The sequence below is a fragment of the Mirounga angustirostris genome, unplaced genomic scaffold (assembly GCF_029215605.1).
Source record: "Mirounga angustirostris isolate CCGP_5_RB_7025 unplaced genomic scaffold, mMirAng1.0.hap1 SCAF_7, whole genome shotgun sequence".
Classification (NCBI taxonomy): Eukaryota; Metazoa; Chordata; class Mammalia; order Carnivora; family Phocidae; genus Mirounga; species Mirounga angustirostris.
The window spans coordinates 96,710,642-96,737,391 of record NW_026991715.1 but is presented as its reverse complement, the minus strand read 5'-3'; the positions used below and the strand labels follow the sequence as shown (position 1 = coordinate 96,737,391).

The 26,750-nt window shown below is 37.6% G+C and overlaps 1 protein-coding gene and 1 pseudogene across 2 annotated transcripts; one reads left to right on the top strand and one right to left on the bottom strand.

Annotated features, from left to right (window-relative positions):
* Window positions 1-250: 250 nt before the first annotated feature.
* PANK3 (pantothenate kinase 3) lies at window positions 251-26,401 on the bottom strand. 2 transcript variants are annotated; one of them, XR_010413225.1, is made up of 8 exons: window positions 26,061-26,401; window positions 17,848-18,200; window positions 14,896-15,149; window positions 12,863-13,039; window positions 11,703-11,826; window positions 9,519-9,644; window positions 8,185-8,376; window positions 251-1,492 (listed from the first exon to the last, which is right to left on the bottom strand). XR_010413225.1 is itself a non-coding variant. In XM_045901672.3 (7 exons), the coding sequence occupies exons 1-7, from the start codon at window positions 26,086-26,088 to the stop codon at window positions 8,326-8,328; spliced, it is 1,113 nt and encodes a 370-aa protein (XP_045757628.1). In that variant the 5' UTR covers window positions 26,089-26,401; the 3' UTR covers window positions 2,101-8,325. The 2 variants fall into 2 exon arrangements, 1 of the variants encoding a protein (XP_045757628.1); XM_045901672.3 differs by lacking the exon at window positions 251-1,492 and having other exon boundaries at window positions 2,101-8,376.
* LOC123853761 (large ribosomal subunit protein eL36-like) lies at window positions 21,334-21,706 on the top strand (annotated as a pseudogene).
* Window positions 26,402-26,750: the final 349 nt, after the last annotated feature.

Below are 26,750 nucleotides of genomic sequence, written 5' to 3'. Positions count from 1 at the left end.
AAAAGCCAATATAGTAGTTACAAATGTACTGAAATCACTTTTTGAAGTATTAGTTGTCCTGAAAACCTGAAGAAATGTTCTGGAAATCTGAAAACATAAGGTATTGGGATTTTTTAATTTCAACTCTTAGGATATTTAAAAACAACAGAAACAAAAGTCAAATCCTACATTATATTCACTTAATTTTTTTCAAGTTGAGAGCCTTGAGTTTTCTGAATGATGTAGTTAACATTTCTTTTTCCCCCCAAGAAACCGGGTAGCTGACTCCAAACTCTTGCTAGAGAAAAATGAGCAAATTGGGTTCTTTACTCCAAAAGAACATGCCATCATGGTTTCCATAATCTTTATTACTATTTCCAGAATAAAAAGACCAGTTTTTTATGTAAAAGAGGTACAGTCCCAGAGATGAGTTAGGTTTTCTAGGTTTTCCAAGTTTTAGAGGAGAGCCCAAAGCAGAACTTTTTAAAAAAACCCTCAAGGATGGGGTGCCTGAGTGGCTCATTAAGTAAGCATCTGCCTTCGGCTCAGGTCATGATCCCAGGGTCCTGGGATCGAGCCCCACATCGGGGTTCCTGCTCAGTGGAAAGCCTGCTTCTCCCTCTCACACTCCCCCTGCTTGTGTCCCCTCTGTGTCAAATAAATAAAATCTTAACCAAAAAACCTCAAATCCCAGAAGCATAGGAATATCTTAACATAGAAATAAACAAAGTTTTTATAATAGGAAGTATCTGGCTGGCTTGGTTGGCAGAATGTGATTCTTGGTCTTGGTCTCGGGTTTGTGAGCTTGAGCCCCATGTTGGGTGTAGGGGTTACTTAAAAATAGTTTGAAAATCTTAAAAAAAAAATAGGAAGTGATCAACAGACTTTAGATGCAGAAACATTGTTTGCTCAATACACAATACCCTTAATTGAGGAACAGGGCAACAGAGAAGAGGCATCTTGCTTTCAAAATGTATAAGCTCTGTGTATAGAATCCAATATCAACTCTTTCCCTCCTGGAGTAAGTGAATTTTGAATGAAGCACTTAGATACTCACTTATGTGTGTAGCCTTGAACTACTTTTGCTCTTCAGTGGCTTATTTCCAATTGCTTGTGGTACTTCTATCCTTGGAGCTAAACTACGCCTCAAATCTGTATTTCCACACCAAACTCATCATCTTCCCCCTTAGTCACCATCTCACACTTTTTTCATCCTAGTTGCTATTTACTGGATTTTTCTTCTTTTAAAGGTTTAATTATTTCAGAGAGAGAGAGAGAGAAGGGTGGGGAGGGACAGGGAGAGAGAATCTCAAATAGACTCAGCGCTCAATGAGGAGCCCAATGCAGGGCTTGATCTTACAACCCTGAGCTGAAACCAAGAGTCTGACACTTAACCACTTAAATGACTGCACCACCCAGGCATCCAGATTTTTTTTCTTCCCTTAAACACAAAGGATATGTACTTCCCGGAGTCATATTGGTAGTCTTCATGTTGTCAACCATTCCTGTATGCCTGGAATCAACAATCATTCAATTTGAAAATAGAGACAAACTTTCCAAATTAATTCCTCACATATTAAGATCATCTCTTTACCTTTTTTTTTCTTTAAACAAAGCTAACAGTCATTGTCTATTAAAAATAAGTAAATGAAGTTTTGGTTTAGAGGAAGCATGTATGAAATAACACATCCAAAGTACCACAAAGTTCTGGCATCTCCTGTGGAGCATATCCAAGAGTTTGGAAAAACCCCTCTGTTGTTGACATTCATTACTGGTGTAGGGTAACATGGCCTCATTTGGAAAAAAAGTTAAGTTTAAACATTTTAATAAATGAAAGTCCTACCAGAATATGATGGGAAGAGGAAGGTGGGGAAAAACTGTAATTCTATCTTATAGAGGCAGACTAGGTAAGGACATTTTCTCTACAGTGAATTTACTCAGCAAGTATTTATTTACTGAACGCCTTCTCTGTGCCAACTACTGGGGAGAGAGCTAAGACTGTGCCATGTCCTCGCTCTCAGAGTTTACATTCTATTATAGGTAATTTCAATTACAACTTTAATTCAGAGTGAAAATGCGGGAGTACAATATATAAAATGAAATAATAAAAAGATACACATATTAAACAACTTAGAGAATTTATTTGGAAAGTAGGAAATAAGAATGATTTTAACATTTATTTAGAATATGAACAAAACTAGAAAAAGTTAAACTACAGGAAAGAAGGCAGAGAGTACCAAAGTTGGCTTAATGGCCATCCAATATAAACAAGCAAAACCTAAGTTTCTTTCATGCAAATAAGCATTAAGAAGACAACAGGAATGTTTATACAACAGGCCACAACAAGTGTTTTAAAAATTTACAAAAGAAAATGTACATAAATCAAAAAATAAACAATTTACAAGAAATGTTTTATAGGTTACAATAGGCTATAAGTTAATTATGAATAAAATTTGTAGCACATCATACATTTTTACATCACAGATTCAGTGTTAAAAGAATTCCAACATGACAGAGCTTAGACGTGACAAGAACAATGCGACAGAATAAGGCAACTTAAACTGAAATGGCTCGTGTAAGTAAAATTAAAACATACAAACATCTAGATATGATTTGGTCAATAACTGGGCAGGATTAAGACAAATGCCATTCAACTTCAGTCAGAAGTCAGTCTCAATGTAGTTCAAATAAAAAGGAAAGCATACAATATATAAAAATAAAATAAAACTGTCTTAATAGGACTTACATCCTAATTCCATTAATTATATATGGGACAAAGAGACTAAGATACTGATGTTAGGTGTATAAAGTTACCTTTTGTTTCTAAACATTGCAAACTAAAAAGGGCATCTCAGAAAAAAATTATAAATTTAAAAATGGCTTACTTAGTATCTGCAATAACTACTGATTACGCCAGGTATGATGTCCATGATTCAGAAATACAACATAAAGCTAAAATAATTTCAAACTATTTGCATTACTTATGTATACTTTACAAATTATGTAAAAACTCAGATGTTTTCTTTGGAAGCTACTGAAACTGTAAGCAATGCAATGAAAGAAAGATGTTAATAGCAAAAAAAGTCAGCAATATCTTAGAAATTCAGTTGCATATTAACTTCATTTACTCCTTTGAAAAATATATTCATTAGTTCTTTTAAACACAAAATTAGTGGCAGCTGCAGCAAAATGACTGAAAATTTCAAAGAAAAATAATCTCTTAACAACTCAAAGAGCCAGAATATAAAGATTTCTTTAAGAAAAAAAATTATTTCCCCTCACACACATCATTCGGCACAACTATTTAGTACCTGGAAGTCCCAGTATCAACTATATTTATTTTAAATAAGCTGGGAATGTCAGAACCATGTACAGTCTGATTAATCTCAGACAATTCTAAGGATAAAAGCATTCTGGGTCTTCATATTTGATGTAAACGGCTAGAACACATGATATTTCAACTCACTTGGAGGTAATTAAAATTGTTTTATAAATTTTGCTACAAAATGTGTCTGACAAAAGCAGTAAGTAATTCCTAGAGGGGGTTTATCCCGCATCTGTTCCTACTCACAATGATCAGAAAGAAGAAACAGCTTAAAGGGCCACTAAAAATCCCAAATATATCTAATATTCAAACATTCATGAATCTAGCAGGATGTTTCTTTTTGTACAATGGAAAAACTATAATAATGTCCACATAATTTAAAAGTTAACACAATAAAAATTCCAGATACTCCCACAGATTAAAGTGTGCAACCATGCGTGTGCACATACACACACCCACTTTAATAATATATATATAAAACCCCTCATAATACTTTATCTACTAGGCTATTACAGACAAGAACATAACCTTATGAGAGAGTAACTAATACCACTCTACTGGCTTGGTGAGAATCCAGAATCTAGTGCCTCTACCAACATATACAAATCAAATTAACTCCAAAACAGGACACAACATACCTGAACAAATTATTTTAGTCTTTCCAAATGCTGCCATGAATGGAGCAACTTTTTTCAGGATCCTGACGATAACTGAGTTGTTTCCCATTGTATCAAATCAATTCCCTCATTTTACAATGAAATAAAATAACATTCAAAGAATTTAGACCAGTGGCTGGCACTATTTCTAATATAATACCAAGTTAAGATCCCACATCCATTGAATACACAAGCGATAACACAAGCAATAGAGACTGCTTTGAGAAGACTTTTTGGAAGTGGCAATTACTCAGAATTTTAGATATGGTCAAAAAGGTGGGGTGATTTACTTTTTATACCACCATCATTTTTATTAGGCTATTAAAAATACCTTAAAGGAAGAAAAAAATGACCTCTTTTGGTCTTTGATTATTACTAGGCTCAGTAGAAAATATAAGACCACTACTGTCTCAAATATGGAACAGACAGTAATATAGATAAAGCACATTATTTTCTGAGGTTATCTGATGACAGAAACAAAGTTGGCTGAATTCCTTCAGTATTAGAATAAAACCCACATTTAATAAACTCATTAGGAAAATAGGGCATCAGTGACATTTCCTGGCAAATCATCTTAAATAAGGTCAGAGTATTACAAAAAGGCAATATATTTCTAATATTTTGCTTATATATACCACAAAACAATGAGTTAAATGCAAAATAATGCACACTCATTTTTTCTGGTTATTACCCTTTGAACGGTTTTTACATGGCTTTAAATAAGGATTTCTAAACTATATTTTCTCAAATGCAATAGACTAAAAAGCATAAAGTGCTCAACAGAAAAAAAATATACACTATACAAAATATGAACATTTTTGCATATAACAAACAAGCAGAGTGGTTATAAAGGGTATCTGGAAACTACTGCCTTGCTAAGCTTTCCACCCAAGAATGCAACCTTAGAAATCAAGGCAAGATGTGAGAGACTGCTCTTACAAGGCAAGAGTTCCATCAGACATAGAGGAAAACCTTTCCCTTTAGCTGCATCATTTTTCTTATAGAAATGGGACTTTCAGGAACTGGTACCTACCATAATCACATTTGCATGCAAAGGTAAAAAACTCAGGAATCTTTATAGAATCTACTATTTGGCAAAGAATCTGAACCTCTTGAAAGACTGTCAGTGGCCATGTATATTATTGGCAATGGCACTGACTTAACCCAAATGAAGAGCCTACCTATTTAGAGTAGCTGAGCAAGGAATGCCCCCGTTGACAGGCAAGCAAGTCTAATACTATGTCTTTGGAGAAACCGGGTATATAACTGAAGGCCATTATTTCTAAACATCTCTAGTTAAAAGGCAATCTTTTTCTGGGGGGAGGGGGGACTGGTGGTGGAAAGTTCTAGACCTTGTGTTCTTCATCAAGCCCCAAAACAACCTGATAGTGCTCTTTGTATTTGAAAATATTTTACCATTTTTTAAGAATGGAAATTAAATCCAAAAATTGTAAAGAACTTCTGTGTACAGAACTCAAGAATTAAAAGGGTCTCTTTTTAGTCCTTTAAAATTGTCTTCTCAAAATTCAATTACATAAGGTTGGGTGGATTTAAGTCACTGGAATCATCAAATTTGCTTCAGTGAAGGAAACTGACATTTTGGAGATTGTTGAGGCCAGTCAGGATGGGTCTTGGGCAACTTATCAGTATCACTAGAAAAATGACATACAGTATGATAAAATGGCAGGATCCAATGTAAGACATTTTTGGATTGGTCAGAAATACAGCTAGTCTGTAAAATAAACTAACCCAAATGAGCTACTTCTTAACCTCCTTCTGTATTTAAAAAAAAAAGTTCCCGTATTTTTTTCCATAAAAAATAGTATTTCCCATATCCCCTCTCAAACAGTCTTTAAAAAGCCTTTATTCATAAAGTTTTAATGGATACATGATAGTGTTCTTTTTTTTTTTTTTAAGAGCTAGTTCTGGAACTGCACTGTCTAGTAGAGAAGCCACTATCCAAATGTGGCTTGAGAACCTGGAATGTGGTTAGCCTAAACTGAAGTGTGCCCAAAGTATAAATATACACTGGTTTTAAAGACAGAGTTAAAAAACAATACATTATTTCCTAAATAACGTTTTATAGTGATTATATGTTGAAATGGTGACATACCAGGTATACTGGGTTAAATAGAAATGATTTTCACCAGTTTCTTTTTACTTTTTAAATATACTTACTAGAAAACGTAAAATTACGTATGGCTTACACTTCATGTTCTTAAATTGTACAGTCTAATAGAAATAGAGCTTTGAGGCATTATGCTGATCGGGCTAAGAACTAAACCTATTTACCACTGTATGCTTATAAAGAATTTTGAGATTATAATAAAAAACTAGAATCTTGTCAGTCTTTATCACAACTTTGTGTTCATGCTTATTGCTCCAGTAATTCTTGATTATACATGAGAATAGCCAAGAGCAACAGTGGTGAAATGGTTGTTCACTGTATATGCATTTTAACAGGTAACTTAGTTTTAAAGGACAAAAGTATGAATCACAGTCCCAAATTAACCAAAACATTGATCAAATTAATTTACATGGACTCTGACCATTCCATTCCTTTCTTAAAGACAGCCCCAGGTCTATAGGTGCTAATACAGTTTGCCATGAACTTGAAATTATCATTTAAAAATAAAAACTTTTTGTATAAATGTCCAAATCACAAAATTTTAAAATTGAATACATGGCTTTTTGTAGTGACAGAAATATCTTGCCATAACAATGGAAACATTAAAGTAAGAAACATTTAGTCATTGTAGGTTTTCAAAGTGACTTATTGACTCGACATGAATTCAAACTTGCAAATATTCTAAATTCTAAAAAATTATCTTACATACTTTTCCCTCTGAATAGTCACTCCTATTATTCATATGTTCATGTCTTAAGATTAAATAAAACTGAATTTTAAATATTTGAGCACAAAACTTGAGAACTGTAAGGAGAAATGTCTTTATCAAGCACCTCTACTGCAAATTGTTCCTTATGGAGGAAAATTATGTTCCGTAAAAACATATTAATACTTCCTTCTTCCTATAATGTAAACAATTTTTAAGCTCTTCAAAGTATATCCACATTTACTGGTAATTTAAGGAAGTGAATATTTTCCCCAAGTCTACCTCTTAAACCAATTAATTAACAGGCTTGAACAACTTTGCTGAACTACTGGACCTCCAAAAATGTTACTGCCAAAGTATCTGAAAAAATTAGTAACATTATAAAAAATGACTTCAAAATAGAGAACAAATTCCAAGGGAAAAGGATTTACAAATTTTGGAACTATAATGTCTTTATTACCAGAATGTACAAAACACTGATCCTTTTCCAATTTTGCAATACTGCCTCAGACCCCTACAGTTTCAAAACAACTCATCTTTTAGATTTCCATGACATCTCTTTAGAATAAATGTGATTTTGTTGCTGTTCATAATAGATTAAAGTCTCTAGCTTTGAAGTTTCAGACCTAATTAAACAGAAATGACTAAGTTCAGGTCTGAGATAAATGTGGTATAGAGAGAGCACAGGTCTCTATCAATGCACACAAACCATATTCTATTAGTGTAGTCCTGGGACCTCATTAAGTGGATTTTCAAATATGTAATTAAGTCTCTATAAAATACAAAACACTTTTTAAATATAATGATTAACATAAAATACAGAAAGTGCAATTATCACCAATTATGTGATTTTCTAGGATTCATCTTAAAATTCAGGCTAATATTTAACAATAGTATTTCAATCAAATTATGGCATTTGAAAAAGCTTGTACTTCTGGGAAAAGATCATATAAACATGCTTTTTTGGTGGGAGAAATGTTGAGAAAACTACAATCATGAATAATTCATATTGCCTTAACATTTCTAAAATCACATCAAAACGATCATCTTTGATAGCCATTTCAGTAAGTTTGATATAGGGTATGTTACTGCCCACTTACTAGTAACCAAGACACACAGAACGCACTTGCAACAAATATCCAGATCCAATTATCTTCAGGAGCTTAACATTTCAGAGACTTTAAGATTTGTGTTTGAGCATACAGTACTGCAAGAGTTGGCTACATAAAATAAATAGAAAATCTTCTGAGAGGAAGCTCAATAATCAGAGGCTGTATTGCATTTTAAGGATTTAACACTGGATATATACAGAAGGGAAAGCATTTCAATTAGAAATACTTCACATGTTACCGAGCTCCCTCTTTTAATATGGCAACTTTTAGCAGCTTACCATTGTGACATTTAAAAATCAACAGGAATAGTGCTACTCTGTTATCCTTTGGTTCCCAGCGACAATAATGCAGTAATAATGCCTCTGGTTTTCAGTTCCTCATGGATGACATTTATTAGCAGGAGAAAAACCTGATGCTTTTTAGCTGAAATTTGGCAGCCCAAGAAGTGCACCAACTGCTCCAAAGTATCCCTGTGTAATTTTAAAACAATTATTAATGCAGTTCAGCTTTTAAATTAGCATACAATATTAACTATTAGGAACAGATACTTATGTATAATCTATTTAAGAACTTTTATTCAGAAACCTACCAACTTCTGTGTTGTCAGCTAATATTTGAAAAATATGAAATACATTTATTTTTTTAAAAATTTTATTTATTTGAGAGAGAAAAAGAGAGAGAAAGAGAATGAGGGGTGAGGGTCAGAGGGAGAAGCAGACTCCCTGTTGAGCAGGGAGCCTGACGGGGGACTCGATCCTGGGACTCCAGGATCATGACCTGAGCCGAAGGCAGTCACTTAACCAACTCAGCATCCCAGGCACTCTGAAATACACATTTTTTAAAGTGTGGCTTGTAGACACTGAAAAGCTTCTAGGGCTGTTACTACAATTCTGAGCCCCTCTCCTCTTTCCTCAATACAAGTCCTTTTGTTCCACCTGCCACTCTCCCCGCACACAGCACGCCATGTGGAGCCTGCATAGCAGTACACCACAGTGAGAGCAGTGACAGCGAAACAAACGCAAGAGAATACTCTGAATCTGTGTTATTAAATTATTATGTCCATTTGACTAGAAACAAAACAATTCAAGGTAAATTTACTTAATCCAAAACATTGTATGAACTGATAATTTCAGATCAGAGTAACTGGATGTAGTAAATGAATAGGAAAAAAATCTTGAAGAATCTTCAAAATTTTAACAGTGGTCCCTGTGGATGTGGGGGATGAGGTTGTGGTGGGAGGATTCAGAAGAATTTTCATTGCTAAATTATTTATTTTTGTGGTGTTCACATTTAATATTTGTTATCTCAGGGGAGAAAAAAAAAACAAAAAAATACAATTTAAGTACACAAGCAGCCCCAATATTTAAGGAGCTCACAAGACCTAATATCCCTCTCTCTCTCGGTCAGAGGAAATGGGAAACTCCATCTTAATGGGGTGCCTACCAGGTTATAGTTAACGCCTATCCCCCCAACTCAAATTGAAATGGGGGACTCAATATACTATTTAGGTAAAACAGTTTTATACTTAAGAGTACACAGTAAGAAGCAATGTATGAATCTGTATATAAAAGCATGCTATTAAAATTTGCAAAGCATTACTTTCCTATCATACCTCATGCTCTAGAAACAATGCTTTCAGTTGACCTTTTGACCAATAATCCAGTGCATATGCCAAAAGTTTCATTGAGAGAGTATTGACACGTAAAAAGTTCCCAACAAAGACAACTCGGTTTATTTTCTAAAAGAAAAGAACAAAGAAAATAAGTTGAAGTAAGAATTATCAAGTAGAATTTATAATACAGTAGGGTTTAGAAAATCTCTACTTAAAAATGTAAACAACTACTACCCTATTTTTTAGTGTCTATTATTCCTAGTACATATTATCTCCACAATCCTGAATATTTAAAATTTAGTTCAGGATATGACACTACACATTTGTGAAAACCCAAAGAATGTACACAAGAGTGAGCCCAAATGTAAACTATGGGCTTTGGGTGATAGTGATGTGTCACTGCAAGTTCAGTGACTAACAAAGGTACCAATCTGGTTCTGGATGTTGACAGTGGGGGAAGCTGTGTAGGTGTGGGGTTCAAGTGTATATATGGGAACTCTGTATTTTCTATTCAATTTTGCTGTGAACCTAAAACTTCTCTAAAAAATATAGTCTATTTTTAAAAAAAGTTCTGGAAAGACTTTAGTAAATGGTTTTAGGTGAGACTTGTTTTTGAAAATGGCCAGTAAATAATCTATTAAGAAAGTAATTTGGAGAAACAGTATTGAGATCAAAGGAGACAAACCAAGGAAGAGTATTTTAAATGGGTTTAGGATTAAAACACTGTAAACTTGAGGCTTCCAGCATCTCCGGCCCCAGCCTACCCTATCAAGTCACTCTCCAAGATTCCACTCACTAATTTGGTTCCATATATACCTTGAAGGAAGTCTTATATGGAGGAACTGGTGTTTCAGTCTCCAGAAAACCTTTCTACTCTCACAATAATATACTGAACTTTGAGTATACATTTTTGCACACTGAGTTTGGGTAAACTATGGCCTTAGTTACTGTTAAGTCAAGTGGCCAGTGAAAATCTAGAACTATAGGGCTAAGAAAAAAGGTCCCAGATTATTGTCAGCCCCCCAGTGTGAAATATTCCCTAAACCTGGGTTAGAACATCTGTTAGTGGCTCTCTCAACCAACTTACTACGCTGTTATTGAGAAACTTAGAATTCTGGATTTAAACAGAATAATTCAAATAATTAATTTGGGTCTTTTCACAGTTGTTCTCTGCTGGAGCTTCTCTTTCCCCAAATATCTGCATGCTGATTATCTCACCTCCTTTCAGTATTTATCCAAGGATTACATTTTCAATAAAGCCTTCCTTCAACAATCCAATTACTCAACCATTTGTCTTCTGCTGGTCTACTCTCAATTCTCTTCATCTTGTTTGATTTTTTTAAAAAAAATTGCATTTATCACCAAATACATACTAAAATTTATTAAATCACTAGAATGGATGAAGTTGCATAAAGTCAGGGATCTTTGTTTTTTTTCGCTAATGTATCCCAAGTGCCTAGAACAATGCCTGGCACATGGTACTCTGTAAATACTTCATGAATAAATGAATGAACAAATGCAGGATTCCCTCAAAAAGTAAAATTCCCACTTCATTTAAAGTATTTGATATTTACAAAAATTAAGTGGGAAATACATCTATTACATGAAGGCAGAATTGTATATATAATCTCCTTCAAATAAAAATAACCCAACAATGAGGGTAAATATAGGAGTACATGCTTTTTGTAAGTATACATCATTCAAAGTTCAGGTGAAGAACAAGTCTCAATGCCTTCATAGCCCTGTACAATGCTGCTTGATCCATATGCAACAAGGCAGCACTGTAAAGAAGCCGAAGGCAGTAAGAAAACTTCTAAGCACCTCGCTAATCAAATGCAACATTAACAGCAAAAAATACCCCTTTCAATAATTAGTTACTTCAAAAACATCCTACGTTTGGAAAGAATTTTCTATCTTCAAGAAATTTAGGTTGTGTATTTCTGGAAAAGTTTCTAGATAAATTTGAAATATAAGTATCTCTTTGTTCTATTTCCAACTTGAATTATCTGCTACTTTCCTTAAAGGCAACATAACAATTAGGTACACATGGCATATACAGCTAATGAGCCTTGGGATTTAATGGAGGAGATCTCAATCCTACAGGTCTCTAAGGAACACAAAGAAGCCCTGCTACATGTACATAAAGCTCCAATCCACATTTTTCAAATAGTTAATTTTTTTTACCTCATTAACAGCACACATTCGTGCCACAGAACCAATGTTATTGGTGATAGTAACTAAAGTAGCTCTTGCTAGATCTTCTTTACTAACAGATTCTCGCTTCTCCTTATAAATCATATTCCCAAAACTGCAGAGAAATGAAAAACAAAATTCTGTTGATAATTAAGCAACACTTCATACATTTTTGGAATTTATCCTACAGATAAATTTACACAAGTACAAAATAAGGTATGTGGTAGCAAGGTTACTGACTGACCCATTGAACTATACAAAGCAGAATACCGGAAACCACCATCAAACTCTGATAAATCCACACGATAAAATACCAAAAGGCTGTTAATAAGGGAGGGAGGGTAGGAGGGGGGAAGGTAAAGGAAGAGAAGGGGGAGAGAAGAAGGGGGGAGAAAGAGAGAAAGGGAGGGAGGGCGGCACACAGACTAGGATATATTGCCTATTGAAGAGTACATATAGTAGTATGCTGTATAATGGTGTATTAATGTTACCTTCTGAAAGCTACCTTCTGTATAAGGGGAGGATAAGGATATGTATTTATACTTGCATGAAGAAATACTGAAAGGATATTCAAGAATTAATAAAAATGGTTTCCTATGGGGTACACCAGGGGAGACTTCTTAATGTATATAAACATTAAGAATAGCAAAAGCGTGGGGCATCTGGGTGGCTCAGTCGTTAAGCGTCTGCCTTCAGCTCAGGTCACGATCCCAGGGTCCTGGGATCGAGCCCCGCATCGGGCTCCCTGCTCAGTGGGAAGCCTGCTTCTCCCTCTCCCACTCCCCCTGCTTGTGTTCCCTCTCTCGCTGTGTCTCTGTCAAATAAACAAACAAAATCTTAAAAAAAAAAAAAATAGTAAAAGCGAGAGAGATCACAGGAGGAGAGGGAGAAGCAGACTCACTGGTGATAGGACAGCCCAATGCAGAGCTCGATCCCAAGACCCTGAGATCATGATCTGAGTTGAACACAGATGCTTAACTGACTGAGACACCCAGGTGCCCCCTTAATGTGTATCTTATTTTTAAACTACATGCGTGTTCACAACTTGGAACCTAAACTGGGTAACAGTAAGCCCCCTAACAACTTCCTGATATGTTGCTTTCTAAAAACTAAATAAGCAACTTTAATTACAATATAAATATTAAACTTACCTAGATGCTACAGCCCAACCTGGCAGACCAAATCTTTCATAATCTCCTCCGTAAATATCACGGACCAGCTTGTCAGCTTGGGTGCTGTCACCTTTGGATGCCATTTCAAGAGCCTCTTCAAAACTTTCACAGCCAGTCAATAAACAGCATAAACCCAGAAAAGTACCCCCTCCAAGGCTGGAAAAAAAAAAAGAAAGAAAACTGGGTAAGTTACATTAACACTGTATTCTTTCTCCAGAGTAAAAAGATGGAATATCCATGTAATTAATAAACACAAAGAAAGAACACATTGCTAATACCAAGTGCTGAAATATCAACATAATGAAGAAAAATGCCAAACTAAACTTGTCAGATGAAAGAATAAACCAAAGAGGGAAAAATCAGTTGGTGATAGCAACATGAAGGCAGGAAGAGATGTTGAATATCTTCTAATATCTTTACCCAATTCCTTACACTTTGTAATTGCTAAAAATAAATGCTTTTACATGTGGGGGGGGGAAGCAGTAAGTGTTAAAAATTAGTACCATATGAATTAAAAGGAGAAAGCTTGCAACTCTAAATGGTTTCCAGGAAATGATTTAGTGAAAGGCCTATTTACTTGGTCTGACAAGGCTGAAATCAATTCAGTGTGACACATTAGCATTTAAAATGACCCAGAAATGAATATGGTGAGAAAATTTATGTCAGGCTGGTCAGTACATTAATGATAAAAATTTACTTGGTTCTATTATTTTTTTGGATATACTGATAAAATGAAATCATGCCTCTCTAATCCCTAAAATCAAAACCTTTGCTCCCCAGTCTCACCTAAATTTCTAAAAGACTCCATGTATCCCTGAGCACTGCTAGAATTTAGTTAACAGACTGAATTTCTTTTAGAATGAAATAGGTAATATTTCCCTGTAAGTCTTTGGCATAGAGTCACAATGGAGGTAGATTTTTAGCCACCACAGAGATAAAATACTAATTAAATTTAAGTATCACTTAGAGGTGCCTGGCCAGCTGAGCACTGACTCTTGATCTCAGGGTCATGAGTCTGAGCCCCACATGGGGGTAGAGTTTACTTGCAACAAAAAATTTAAGTATCACTTTAGTAGTAAGAGCACTACTTTAAAATGGCAATGAGTTCTTTTTCATAAACCCCCATCTTTCTTCCTCAAATAATTAGGAGCTTCTATCCTTAAAAGCTGATGAAGTATCAGAATCATAAGAACAATTTTTAAAATATTTTACTTCACAGTATTTCAGGCATCATAGAAAATCTTATGGGATATTTAGAACATCAATGTTATCCCATAATGAGCTCATGTTAAATTCATCTTATAAGAATTATTACAGGGGCACCTGGGTGGCTCAGTTGGTTGAGTATCTGATTCTTGATTTCGGCTCAGGCCATGATCTCAGGCTCATGAGATTAAGCCCTGCATGGGGCTCCGTGCTCAACTGAGAGTCTGCTTGAGATTCTCTCTCTCGCTGCCCCTCCCCCCACTCTCTCTCAAATAAATAAAATAAATCTTAAAGCAAAAAGAATTATTACAATGTTGCCCAATAGGACACTTAAAATGTGAATCTAATCCAACCAGCATGCAAGCTGACCAGTGGCAAACTTCAGGCTTAAATAGATCATACAACACTGGAGAAACAAGGAGAGGAATGCTTTGGAAAATAGAAAGTTATGGGACACAATGAATCATGAACACTACCATCAAAAACTAATGATGTACTATATGGTGACTAACATAATAAAAAAAAAAAGTTATTGCAATCAGTCCAGATAAAAATTCCCTTTTACAATTATGGAAATTTTGATGCCAACTGTTGTCAAGCAAATATAAATATTTAATTATTTTAGTTTGAGTCTTTATACACATACCTTATAAAACAGTATTATTTGCAACACTTTAACTTATACTTGCACAGCTACATTTTTTGCTACTGCACAAATGCATGTTAGAGGCTAGCATTAAGATGATTTCACAACTTGTGTGTATAAAACAACATGAATGCTGCAATAAGAACAGAAAGGTCACTACCTTGTCCCGGTTACTCGTTTATAGTTGTCTTTGGAATGGACTGCTAAAATACTGACTCCTGAACCAATGTTCACTATCAGCAGTGGATAGGGATCATCCAGGTTAAAAGGCATCTTTTGGCATCGCTCAGGTTCTGAGGCATTAGCAAAATAATAGCACTCTGCTTGTCCATTGAAACTGACAGAATCTATATACAGCAAGCCCTTTACAAGGCAGTCAAGTTCATCCAGTTTGTGCAGGTGGAGGTTTCCAATCTATAAAAAACACCACAGAAGTTTTATAAAGTGAACAAGGGACAGTATTCAAAATATGACTCAACTGCACTGTATAATTTTCATGAACTTTATAAAACTTCAAAATCATCTATGACCCGTACATTTTCCCTTTTTTTGTTTCGTGTCAGAATCTTAGTCCAATGGTTCTCAGTGATAGTGGTATTACCTCTGGATGCATTCTGAAAATTTTTAGGGATATTTCAGTTTTCACAAAGATGGAGTGGAGAAGAGGACCAAACTAACATTTAGTGGGCAGGGATTTGGGATGCCGGATATCTGCAATGGGTAGGGCAGCTGTGCAAAAACAAAGTTATCCTATTCCTGTCTTATCTTTGAGCCTTCTGACAGACATTTTTTTAGGGAGCAGTAAGAAAATTTGTTTGTAAGGGTGCCTGGGTGGCTCAGTTGGTTAAGTGTCTGCCTTCAGCTCAGGTCATGATCCCAGCGTCCTGGGATCAAGTTCCACATTGGGCTTCCTGCTCAGCGGGGAGCCTGCTTCTCCCTCTGCCCGTTCCCCTGCTTGTGCTCTGTCTCAAATAAATTAAAAAAAAAAAAAAATTTCTTTATAATTATCTGAGCCTATGTAAGCACAAAGTATTCTTTATATATATGCTAAATTTGCTAGGAATGCAATCACCATATAAACTGAGGAAATATTGGACTTTTTTATTGTTTGGAATTTTCCCAAGTGTTATTTAGCATCTTAAGAGTGTTATGTCACAAACAGCAACACCACTTAAGGTACAAGATTCTCCAATAAAACATACCGTATCTACTAGCATTTGTGCCTTTAAAATTCATGGTGAATTTATGTTGAAGTGCCAGCATCTCTCTCTCTCATTATGCCTTCTCATGTGATCATACCAGAGAATCTACCAATTTCTATATTATAGTTTGGGTACTAGTCTGAAATTATTAAATTCATTTCAGGTTAGTAAAGAATGTATTATAAACTATTTGTAAAAAAGATCTCAGCTCAGAGATCACTTCCTCTGGGAAGCTTTCATTCTCCAGAACTTGTTAGGTAATACTACTCTGGTATTCCCATGGCACTGCTTTTCGTATCAATACTTGAGGCGTTGTACTTTTACTTATAACTCACTTATCTGTGTGGTCTAGAACACTGCACTCTTTCAAGGCTAAGACTGGGTCTTATTCCCAGCTGAGTTCTGTGTCTAGCATAATACCTGACACATATTACCTGACACATATTAAGCTCAAATATTTAGCTTAATAAATGATTGAGCATCAACATAAAGTTATTACAGAACTTCATCACTAGAAATTATTGATACTTCTGGGTCGCCTGGGTGACTCAGTCGTTAAGCGTCTGCCTTCGGCTCAGGTCATGATCCCAGGGTCCTGGGATTGAGCCCCACATCGGGCTCCTGCTCAGTGGGGAGTCAGCTTCACCCTCTGCCCCTCCCTCAGTTCATGCTAATATAGGAATAAAAATCATAAAAAAAAAAAAAAAGAAAATAATTGATACTTCAATGTCAGGTGAAAGCTGGCTTCAAGGATACTGCTTCTGGTAAGAATTCTGGCAAACACTAAATATCACATGTTCAAGCAAACTAGTCTCAAATCTATGAAATTTATGTTCAAATTACTCAATAAATTGAATACAAATCAGTATTATCCATCAAAAGAAAAAAATTAGTAACAATTTAGACTTTTAAACTATCCCAAAGTTTAATGGGCTCACTTATGCCAGCCATAAGCGATAACTTATCTTCTATTAACAGACTTTTCTTATATGAATTTAAGAAATTAAATGGTTCACATGCATATTTTCAAAGAAAACAAATTTCAGTACTTCCAAATGCCAACTTTCTAATCTTTATTCTATAGGAAAGGATTAGAAGCTTGGCAAACCCCCACTAGCACTTAATAAATCAGTGTTTACATAGTCCTCTTGCTATATCCAAATGACCCCCTTTGAGATAGGAACATGGTAAGGTTGGTGGATAAAACCAGAAAAAAGGGCTAACATGACTCTCATTCAGATGTCTACTTAATCAAAAGATACGGGCTTCAGCTGATTTGGGGGGGGTGGGCAAGGAAAGAGATGGCCCTGGGAGACAGGACTGTATGAATAATACATAAAAACAATGCATACATAGGACAGTAATAGAGAAAATAATTCAAACATCACTTATATTTGGCTTTGTATGCTGCCAAATTCATTGAAATCCCCTTTTATTGTAGCTTTATAGCAGTCCCTGAACTTAGCAGGTTTTACCAAATATTATGTACAATAAGCCCAAATCTGGGCAATTTTTTACACAGTCTATAAAAGCTATTTAAGTGCCCCAAATGAAAAGCTGGTCATGAATACATACTTCCTCCATATCCAGCATGGGGAACTAATCTAGGAAACAGCCTTGTATTTTAAAAATTAAAGAGGGGGTGCCTGGGTAGCTCAGTGGGTTGAGAGTCTGACTCTTGGTTTCGGCTCAGGCCACGATCTCAAGGTTTTGAGACTGAGCCCCATAACGGGCTCTGTGCTCAGTGAAGAGCCTACTAGTCCCTCTCTCCCTCTGCTCCTGGCCACCACCGCCGCCGCCCCCCCACCCCCGCCACCTCTTGCTCCCACACTCTCTCTCATAAATAAATCTTTAAAAAAAAAAGAAAGAGAAAATGAGTATCAATTTTTGGTTTTGAGTAAGATACCTACTGTGCGAAAATCTTCTTCAAACTTGTAAGCACCACCTCCTGTAGCACATAGCACCGTGTGTAATGTTGAGAAGTTTTTATCTCTTCCCATTTGAATAAAAGTAGGCAGGTCGTGGGTTGGAAATCTGATAAAGTGCAAGTTCCCTCTTCGCCCAAAAAGTGTTAAATCCTTCAGTTCAAGGTGTACATCCCGAATACCAGTGGATCCATATGCTACATTAGAAGTCAAATATTTCCGGATACTTTTTAAGCTCTCAACTTCTTCTTGTTCTTCCTCTGCTGTGATATCAATAGGTTCAAAATATGAGAGCTTTACTAGAGTCCCCCCAATGTCCATGCCAAACCATGGGAAAGCTGTGGATTAAAAAAAAATACATATATATCAACTTTAGAAATGCAATTTAGGAGCTAATTAGCCACAAACTTCATATATCCTGAATCATGCCGTCAGTATTTTGGGGGTAAGATGCTGCTTCTATGTGCAACTCAACTTTTTCCCTTTGAAGTATTACTTTATACATTTTCTAAAAACCTGTAACATAGGATGCTTAGAGCTGGCCCAGGGCCTTTTAATTCCTGGTCAGGTAGGTATTCCTTTTCATTTATTAAATACTTGAGGGGATCAGGAAAAATTTGGACCAATTCTGTTTTAATAAATAGGTCATCACCTACGGCTTGATAATGTTTCTAATAAGATTTTAATGCAATAAAACTGGCCTATAATTACTTCAAGTAACCCAAGGGAAAAAGTACCTCCTTAAAAAGAAATCTTACTCTTTGCTCATTGAACAATGTATTTCTTTGGTACATCTGGTTAATAAAATTAGCTGTTAACGTTGAAGATAAAGTCTATTTGGGAACATTTGGGCAGGCAGTTGTATCATTTGTGTTTGGAACTTGGTGCTCTCTCACTAACTGGACTTATATGACTTTGGAAAAGCCATTAACTTCTCTGAATCTTAGTTTATTTAACGTCTGTTTCTATTCTCTGGGATCTTAAACAAAATGATAGAGACTCAAGAATAATTTAATACTTAAGATATACGTATTACAGAATGCTTCAGAATAAATTGTATTTAACAGTTTATGTGTAAGTTGTCAAGGAAAACTAGTTCCCTCCAAAATCTGTTTCTTAAATATTAATATTTTATTTGATATATCTGCCTATTAGAAACCAGGTACATACAATTCAACAAGAAAGGATTCTATACATTTCTCCATTTCAGAATTTATGCTTACTGAAATTAGTAAGTAATATTAAATGAGGAAGGAGTAATTCTCATTCTCTTCTCCTGGAGAAATAGTTCACTCTTTTTTTTTTAGCTCACTTGTTTTTGTATTTGAAACCCAAGTTCCAGATACAGATGACACTAAAGACAGTGTTAAAAAAGAAACTTTAAAAAAAAAAAAAAGTTAAATGACTTAAGACCATAACCTGGGGGGCAGTAAGACCCCAAACAGGCACAACACTTTTGTGTCACCTATAGATTTTTATAAGTAACTAAAACGTAAAAGAGGGGCGCCTGGGTGGCTCAGTTGGTTAGGCGACTGCCTTCGGCTCAGGTCATGATCCTGGAGTTCCGGGATTGAGTCCCACATCGGGCTCCCTGCTCAGCAAGGAGCCTGCTTCTCCCTCTAACCCTCCCCCCTCTCATGTACTCTCTCTCTCTCATTCTCGCTCTCTCAAATAAATAAATAAATCTTTAAAAAAAAATAAAAATAAAAAAATAAAACGTAAAAGAAACAAGACTAAATTTTCTCAATTTTTAAATCCCTAGTAGCAAGCCCCAATACTAACAGTTACAGAGAGAAAATTCACAGCAACTGTTTGCTTGGACAACACACTGAAAGAAAAAACAATATGGAGTAGCTCTAGTGATCAATCAGAGATAACTTCAGAATTTTCCCAATCTGTTAAACAGGTATGTAATTAGGGCACTTTTCAATGGACATTAGATAAAACATAGGAATGCTTCTGATATTATATAACTAAAATGATTTTTAAGGGGCGCCTGGATGGCTCAGTCAGTTAAGCGTCTGCCTTTGGCTCAGGTCATGATCCCAGGGTTCTGGGATCAAGTCGGCATGGCATTGGGCTCCTTGCTCAGCCGGGAGCCTGCCGCTCCCCCTGCTTGTACTCTCTCTCTCTCTCTCTCTGATAAATAAATAAAATCTGGGGGGGGAAAAAAAAGGCTTTTGTTGATATATTTGCATCAAACAACCAAACTTGTCCTATCTGAAAAAGAAAACTCCACACAGAAAGTAAAAAGAATTTGTAAACAAAACTATGTTTTATTATTACAGTATATCAAATCCCTCATTTCTTTTAAATTACATTAATTACTAAAGAATATTTTAAGATATGTATGACATGGGGCGCCTGGGTGGCTCAGATGGTTAAGTGTCTGTCTTCGGCTCAGGTCATGATCCCAGGGTCCTGGGATCGAGTCCCACATCGGGCTCCCGGCTCAGCGGGGAGCCTGCTTCTCCCTCTGACCCTCTCCCCTCTCATGCTGTTTCTCTCTCACTCGCTCTCTAAAAAATAAATAAAATCTTTAAAAAAAAAAAAAAAGATATGTATGACATGTAACACATAAAGAATAACAACCAGCAGGGGCGCCTGGGTGGCTCGGTCAGTTAACTGACTCTTGGTTTCAGCTTAGGCTGTGAGTTCAAGCCCCTCACTGGGCTCTGCGCTCAGTGGGGAATCTGCTTGAAGATTCTCTCTCTCCCTCTCTCAAATAAATAAATCTTAAAAAAAAAAAAAAAAGAAAAAGAACAACCAACAACCACCACAAACTCATGAAACAATTACTACCATTCAATTTTAAATCTTTGTGTGACCCACTTTTGTACACTGGACTAGAGGAACAGAAGGTTCTATGAAAAAACTGCAAATTAAATTGGAAAATTGTTTGATTTATTTAACAGTTATTGCCTACAGAGGTAGGTTTTTATTTTTATTTTTAAAGATTTCATTTATTTATTCATGAGAGACAGAGAGAGAGAGAGAGAGAGAGAGAAAAGCAGGCTCCCAAGGAGCAGGGAGCCCGATATGGGACTCGATCCCAGGACCCTGGGATCATGACCTGAGCCGAAGGCAGACGCTTAACCATCTGAGCCACCCAGGCGCCCCTACAGAGGTAGGTTTTTAAAATTAAGAATGCAAAAAGCCCAAGACTCATTTCACATCTAGCCTGTGAGATGCATCTGTTCTTTTAGTGCTACCTGTTCTTAAGGGAAGGGTAACTAGAGATGCTATATTGTAGACGATGAATATCTCAGTAATCATGTGCAAACGAGAACATTACATGTCTTTTCTATTTCTTACTAAATCTCAATTATGACAGTTTTCTTCTTAAAATCAGGAAGGTAGGGACTGAAAGAACTCAGCCTTGCCAGTGACTCCAAAGAAAAAAAGCTGGTAACAGCCACCTTTGGCATAGTGAGCCTTTTAACTCAGCAGAGTTCTGGATTTCCTTTCCTTATGCCAGAGGGGGAGAAAAAAATCACATTAGAAAAGTATGGGGGCCTCTGCCGCGGGAGTCATGGAGGAGCAGCAGCCTCTCTGTGCTACCCTATGACCATGGGCCTCAACATGGGCCACAAGGTCACTTAGAACATGGGCAAGCTGAGGCAGAGCCGCCGCCAGGGGGGCCTCACCAAGCACACCAAGTTTGTGTGGGATATGATCCCAGAGGTGTACCACTTCCCCACACGAGCAGCATGCGCAAGGTCTCCAAGGACAAGTGCACCCTCAAATTCATCAAGAAAAGGGTGGAGACACACATTCGTGCCGAGAGGAAATGAGCAATGTCCTGGCAGCCAGGGGGAAAAAAGCAGCAGCCAAGAAGGACTGAACCCCCTCCCCTCTGTATGTAATAAAGCCTCTTTGGAACTTGAAAAAAGAAAAAAATAGTAATTTTTTAGAATTTTATTTTTAGGTAATCTCTACACCCAACGTGGGGCTCGATCGAACTCACAGCCCTGAGATCAAGAATCCCATGCTCTACCGACTGAGTCAGGAAGGTGTGTCCCACAGAAAACACAAATTCTTAATTATGATCCACTCCTATCATTTAGTAAGTGGTCTGATTACTGATCTTTACATTTTCCAGTACATTTTTTTTTTAAGAATTTAGGTTGTATCTTTTTTTTTTTTTTAAAGATTTATTTATTTATTTCTTTGAGACAGAGAGAATGAGAGAGAGAGAGCACATGAGAGGGGGGAGGGTCATAGGCAGAAGCAGGCTCCCGGTAGAGCAGGGAGCCCGATGCGGGACTCGATCCCGGGACTCCAGGATCATGACCTGAGCCGAAGGCAGTCGCTTAACCAACTGAGCCACTCAGGTGCCCAACATTTTCCAGTACATTAAAAAAAAAAAAAATACATATTTTGTCACTGATCAAAACAGGAGGGGGAAAGGGACATGGAGCTCAAACTTTATTCGCAATTCTAAGTATGAGGCAAATAAATATAAGGTTATTAAGTACAACCACAGGTCCACTAATAGTTCATGAGGTAAGAAAAATAACGGTTTCCTAAAAAATCAGGCAAGTATCTATACCTATAGCTTTGTTGCTTCTAGCCAAGAGACAGGTTAAAGGTCGGTCACCAGTGCATGAGCAGGCTACTTATTGCATATAACCTCAACATTTTTTATTCTTTGGTAATAAAACTCTCCTCTGCCAAGGTGAAAATAATGAACAAAAACACACATTTAAAAAATAAAACACACATTCCATAACTACAAATGAGTACTTTGATGATGGGAAATATGCACTGCCTTCTCCAGACTTTCCTAGAAGTCTACTCGGCCTTCAAAAATATAACTCCTGTTTCTCAGCTGAGCCTAAGAGAGCTGTCATTAGCTCCCCATCAGTAACAAAAATATCCAGAACTAGCATAAGCATAAAGTGCTACCAAGAATTATCTTTCTTACCAGGTAGATTGTGTATGAAGAAACCTGCCAAGTCCAATCCCTTTGATATCTAGCAGAAGATATCTTGCCACAAGGCAAACTGCTGATTTCTAACAAAATGTGTTTTAAGAGTTTGGTGTCTTGCTAGGTGTTGTAAAGGGGTGGGGGAGAAACATTAAAGAACTGTTTAATTGCTATTGGCTCCATGCAGATTTCAGCCCAAAGGGATCCTATGCCAAATTAGGATTTAATTGTTCTTTAGCAGAAAGAGGGACCAAATGTTGAAAATGTTTAAAACATTAGTGGATTATTTTAAGAAACAAAATTCTAAAATGGGCATGTGCACTGGTAAATTCCAGGTATGCTTCAAGTTCTTGGATAAAAGAAGACATTCATTTTGCTCTTCCCAATAATCATTCCAAATAAAAATGTTGGTGTTTTGAAATAGACTAAGAAAATAACCATCTTCACACCTTTAGTATCATAATTCCTTAGAAGAGTGTTAGGTAAATATTTTTTTTCCTTTGGTATATTAGTACATCTAAGGGAATATTAGAAACTATCATATTCATTTGTATCTTATTATCTATTGGAAGGGATTTTTTTTTAAAAGTAGGCTCCACACCCAGCATGGAGCCCAACATGGGGCTTGAACTCACAATCCTGAGATCAAGACCTGAGCTGAGATCAAGAGTCAGATGTTCAACCAACTGAGCCACCCAGGCACCCATGGAAGGGATAATTCTTAAGTAATGATTCAATTTACAAACAAACAGGCCAATCAAATTATATAGAAGCAAACTACACACATAGGTCATATACTTCCCTCTGCTCTTGACAAAAGCTTCAGGTAACAGCTTGGGTTAGCAAAGCAGAGACTCAAAAACCTTTATCTTATCAAATTAAAAATAAAAAAATGTATCTTTTACTATCATCTTGTTAATTAGGCTACATGCCACAAAGGTAAGCAAAACAAAGGTTGAGGGGTGCCTGGGTGGCTCATCTGCCTTTGGCTCAGGTCATGATCCGAGGTCCTGCAATGGAGCCCCACATCGGACTCTGAGCTCAGCGGGGAGCCTGCTTCTCCTTCTCCCTCTCCCTCTGCCTGCCTGCCTACCTACTTGTGATCTCTCTGTCAAATAAATAAATAAATAATCAAAACAAAAACAAAAACAAAGGTTGAACATACCTCAAGACATCCTGTCAGTTGAGGTACAAAGGAACCCATGATTGTCTGGCTTTTTAATATCTAATATTTAAGCAATGTGAAATATTTAAGTAAAGGTAAAGCAAACAAACATTGCCATTTTTCAGGTTTCCATATTTTCATTAGCAAAAATTTTTCATTAGGTTAATGTTTGACTTCATCCTTTCCTTGAAGTTCAATTAACACATATTTCAGATTCTAACCTTTTACTCATACAATCCAGCAGATGAAACTAATTTCTTATTTTCTGGTTAAATACATGCATTTGATTTATAATCTCCTAATATATTAGTGATGTATTTAAAAGCAATGTTTTCTAATACTTAGGTGTGCCCAAATCTAACAAATCAAATCACTACCATGGCAAAAAGAAAAAACCATTAAGAGTCTGCATGAGCTTGTCATAGTTAAAACTTATTTTACTAAATGGAAGTTCTAAGACAAGCAGGGAAAATGTGTTAATGGAAGATGTCCAAGTGTTTTTACATTACTGCATCTGTTCAAGATTAGTTTAATTCAGCAAATATAAAAAAAATCAGAAGTGGTTCTATAGTACTGTCACTTAAGCCTTCACATCACTATTTTATAGACTCCTTGAACAGGAACTCTAGTTACCACAAGAAATCATCATTAAAATATTTTTTTCTTTGGGGCGCCTGGGTGGCTCAGTTGGTTGAGCGACTGCCTTCGGCTCAAGTCATGATCCTGGAGTCCCTGGATCGAGTCCCGCATCGGGCTCCCTGCTCGGCGGGGAGTCTGCTTCTCCCTCTGACCCTCCCCCCTCTCAGGCTCTCTCTCTCTCATTCTCTCTCAAATAAATAAAATAAAATCTTTAAAAAAATATATTTTTTTTTCTTCAGCAGGCAGATAAAAATCACCAGATCTGAAAGGTTTCTCTAAGCATTTCAACTAAACTATACCCCTATGGGTGCAGAAGAAAGAACCCTGGACTATGAGTCAGTCGACTTAGGGGAACCTCATTAGCACAGGGTTGGTTGGTACAGCCTCAGAAAAGTTACTCTGGGGCTAGATAAATTCAATTTCTTCATCTGTAAAATTAAGACCAAATTATCTCACATTTAAATAGTGATTAGTCGTTTTCAGAGTGCTTTGGTATGTTGCCTTTCGGGTGAGGTTAAGAGAACCCTGAAGGGCCAGAAGGGAAGGTGTCAATGCTCCCTTTTACAGATTTCTTAGAACTCTAAGATCACATGAGACACTAAAAACTGTTAAATACCAATAGAATTCTAAGATAAGCATGCTTCCCCACATTCCTAGTTCCCCTGGGAGAATTACTTACAAAGTATGAAAATCGTGAGTGATTAAACTATTTATAGGAGTAAAAGGTTTTTAAAAGGCTAAAAATAACAAGGAAACGAAAGTTGATCTGGTCTCTTAAAACATGTAAAGAATGTTTTATTAAAAAGTACGTACATACGTAGTCGTAGAAAAATCTCTAGTAAGAGCATTCACCAAAATATTAATAGCGGTTAGCTCTGAGTGGCAGGAATACCCATGATTTTTATCAATTTTTTTTAAGCAAACACGACCTAGTTGTTATTCTAAACAAAAACAAGCCAAGGCAATTACCCACTGGTAAGTTACAGGCGTGTTCTAAAAAGACTAATTGTAACAGCAGTGACAACTCCCAGGAACACACCAATATTTCAAGGTCACAAGCGGGAAGCACAGAAATTAGTGGGGAAAAAAGGGGGGGGGAAGGGTGGCAAAAACCCCCACGCAAACGACACCCATTTTCAACCCGACTTCAGAGGAAGCTGGGGGAGTGGACTGGTAGCTCTCGTCTTGCCTGGCAAAAACCGAATCAAAAATTCCTCCAAGCGCGTCCCAGATCTCGAGGAGGAAGTGGGAGGAAAGGGCCGGGAGGCGGCAGGCGTCCGTCACGCGCGCACAGGAGGATGGAGAGGGCGCCTCCATCCCGATGCTGAAACGGTCCTTGCGCCCCCATGCCGTGCTAGGCGCCGGCGAGGAGCGACAGGCCGGGAACGAGGCCGCTCCGCTAAGGCGCTTCCACACGGCGCCCAAAGTGCTCTCCCAACCCGACGGGCCCAAACCCCATCTTACAGGGTTTCTTGGCATCCTTGATCTTCATGGCGTCTGCGGAAGGAACCAGGGGAAGCTTCGGGTCCGGACCACGCAGGGTAGTGGCTGCGACTCCGGAGGTGCCTGGGCCGCGCGGGAAGGCCCAGCCGGTTCCTCCCCTCAGGCCGGGCGGGGCGGGCCCAGGGCGGGGCGGCGGCGCCTGAGGCGAGGCCCGGCCCAGGGGGCGGCCTCCCCACCCCCGCGAGGGTGTGCCGGGACCGAGCGAGCTGGGGAAGGCCGCCGGCCTCGCCGCTCCGGGGCCGCCCCCCGCAGCCGCTCCAAACAAAAGGCCCCGGTCCCCCGAGCCGCCGCCGCCGCCGCCGCCGCACTGAGAAATAGCCCGCCCAGGCCCAGAGCCCACGTGACGCGAGCTCCCCCTCTCTCCGCTCGCCGCCGGCTGCTGGGGATTGTAGTTCTCCGGGTCCTGACGCCCCGATCTTTGGCTGCAGCTGTAGGGTTGGACTACAAAGCCCAGGATGCGTCGCGGTCCCTCCTTTGAGGCCCCCTCCGCTTCCGGAGATCGCCTCAGCGTGGTCCCAGAGAGAAGGGGGAAGGGCCTTAATCACGCCAGCGACTAGGCGACCAATGGTGGCTGAGATGGGCGGGCTGTGGAAGTCGGGCTCAGGCCTCACCCGGCCTCTGAAAAATAAGGGGAAGGGTACTCTCTGCAGG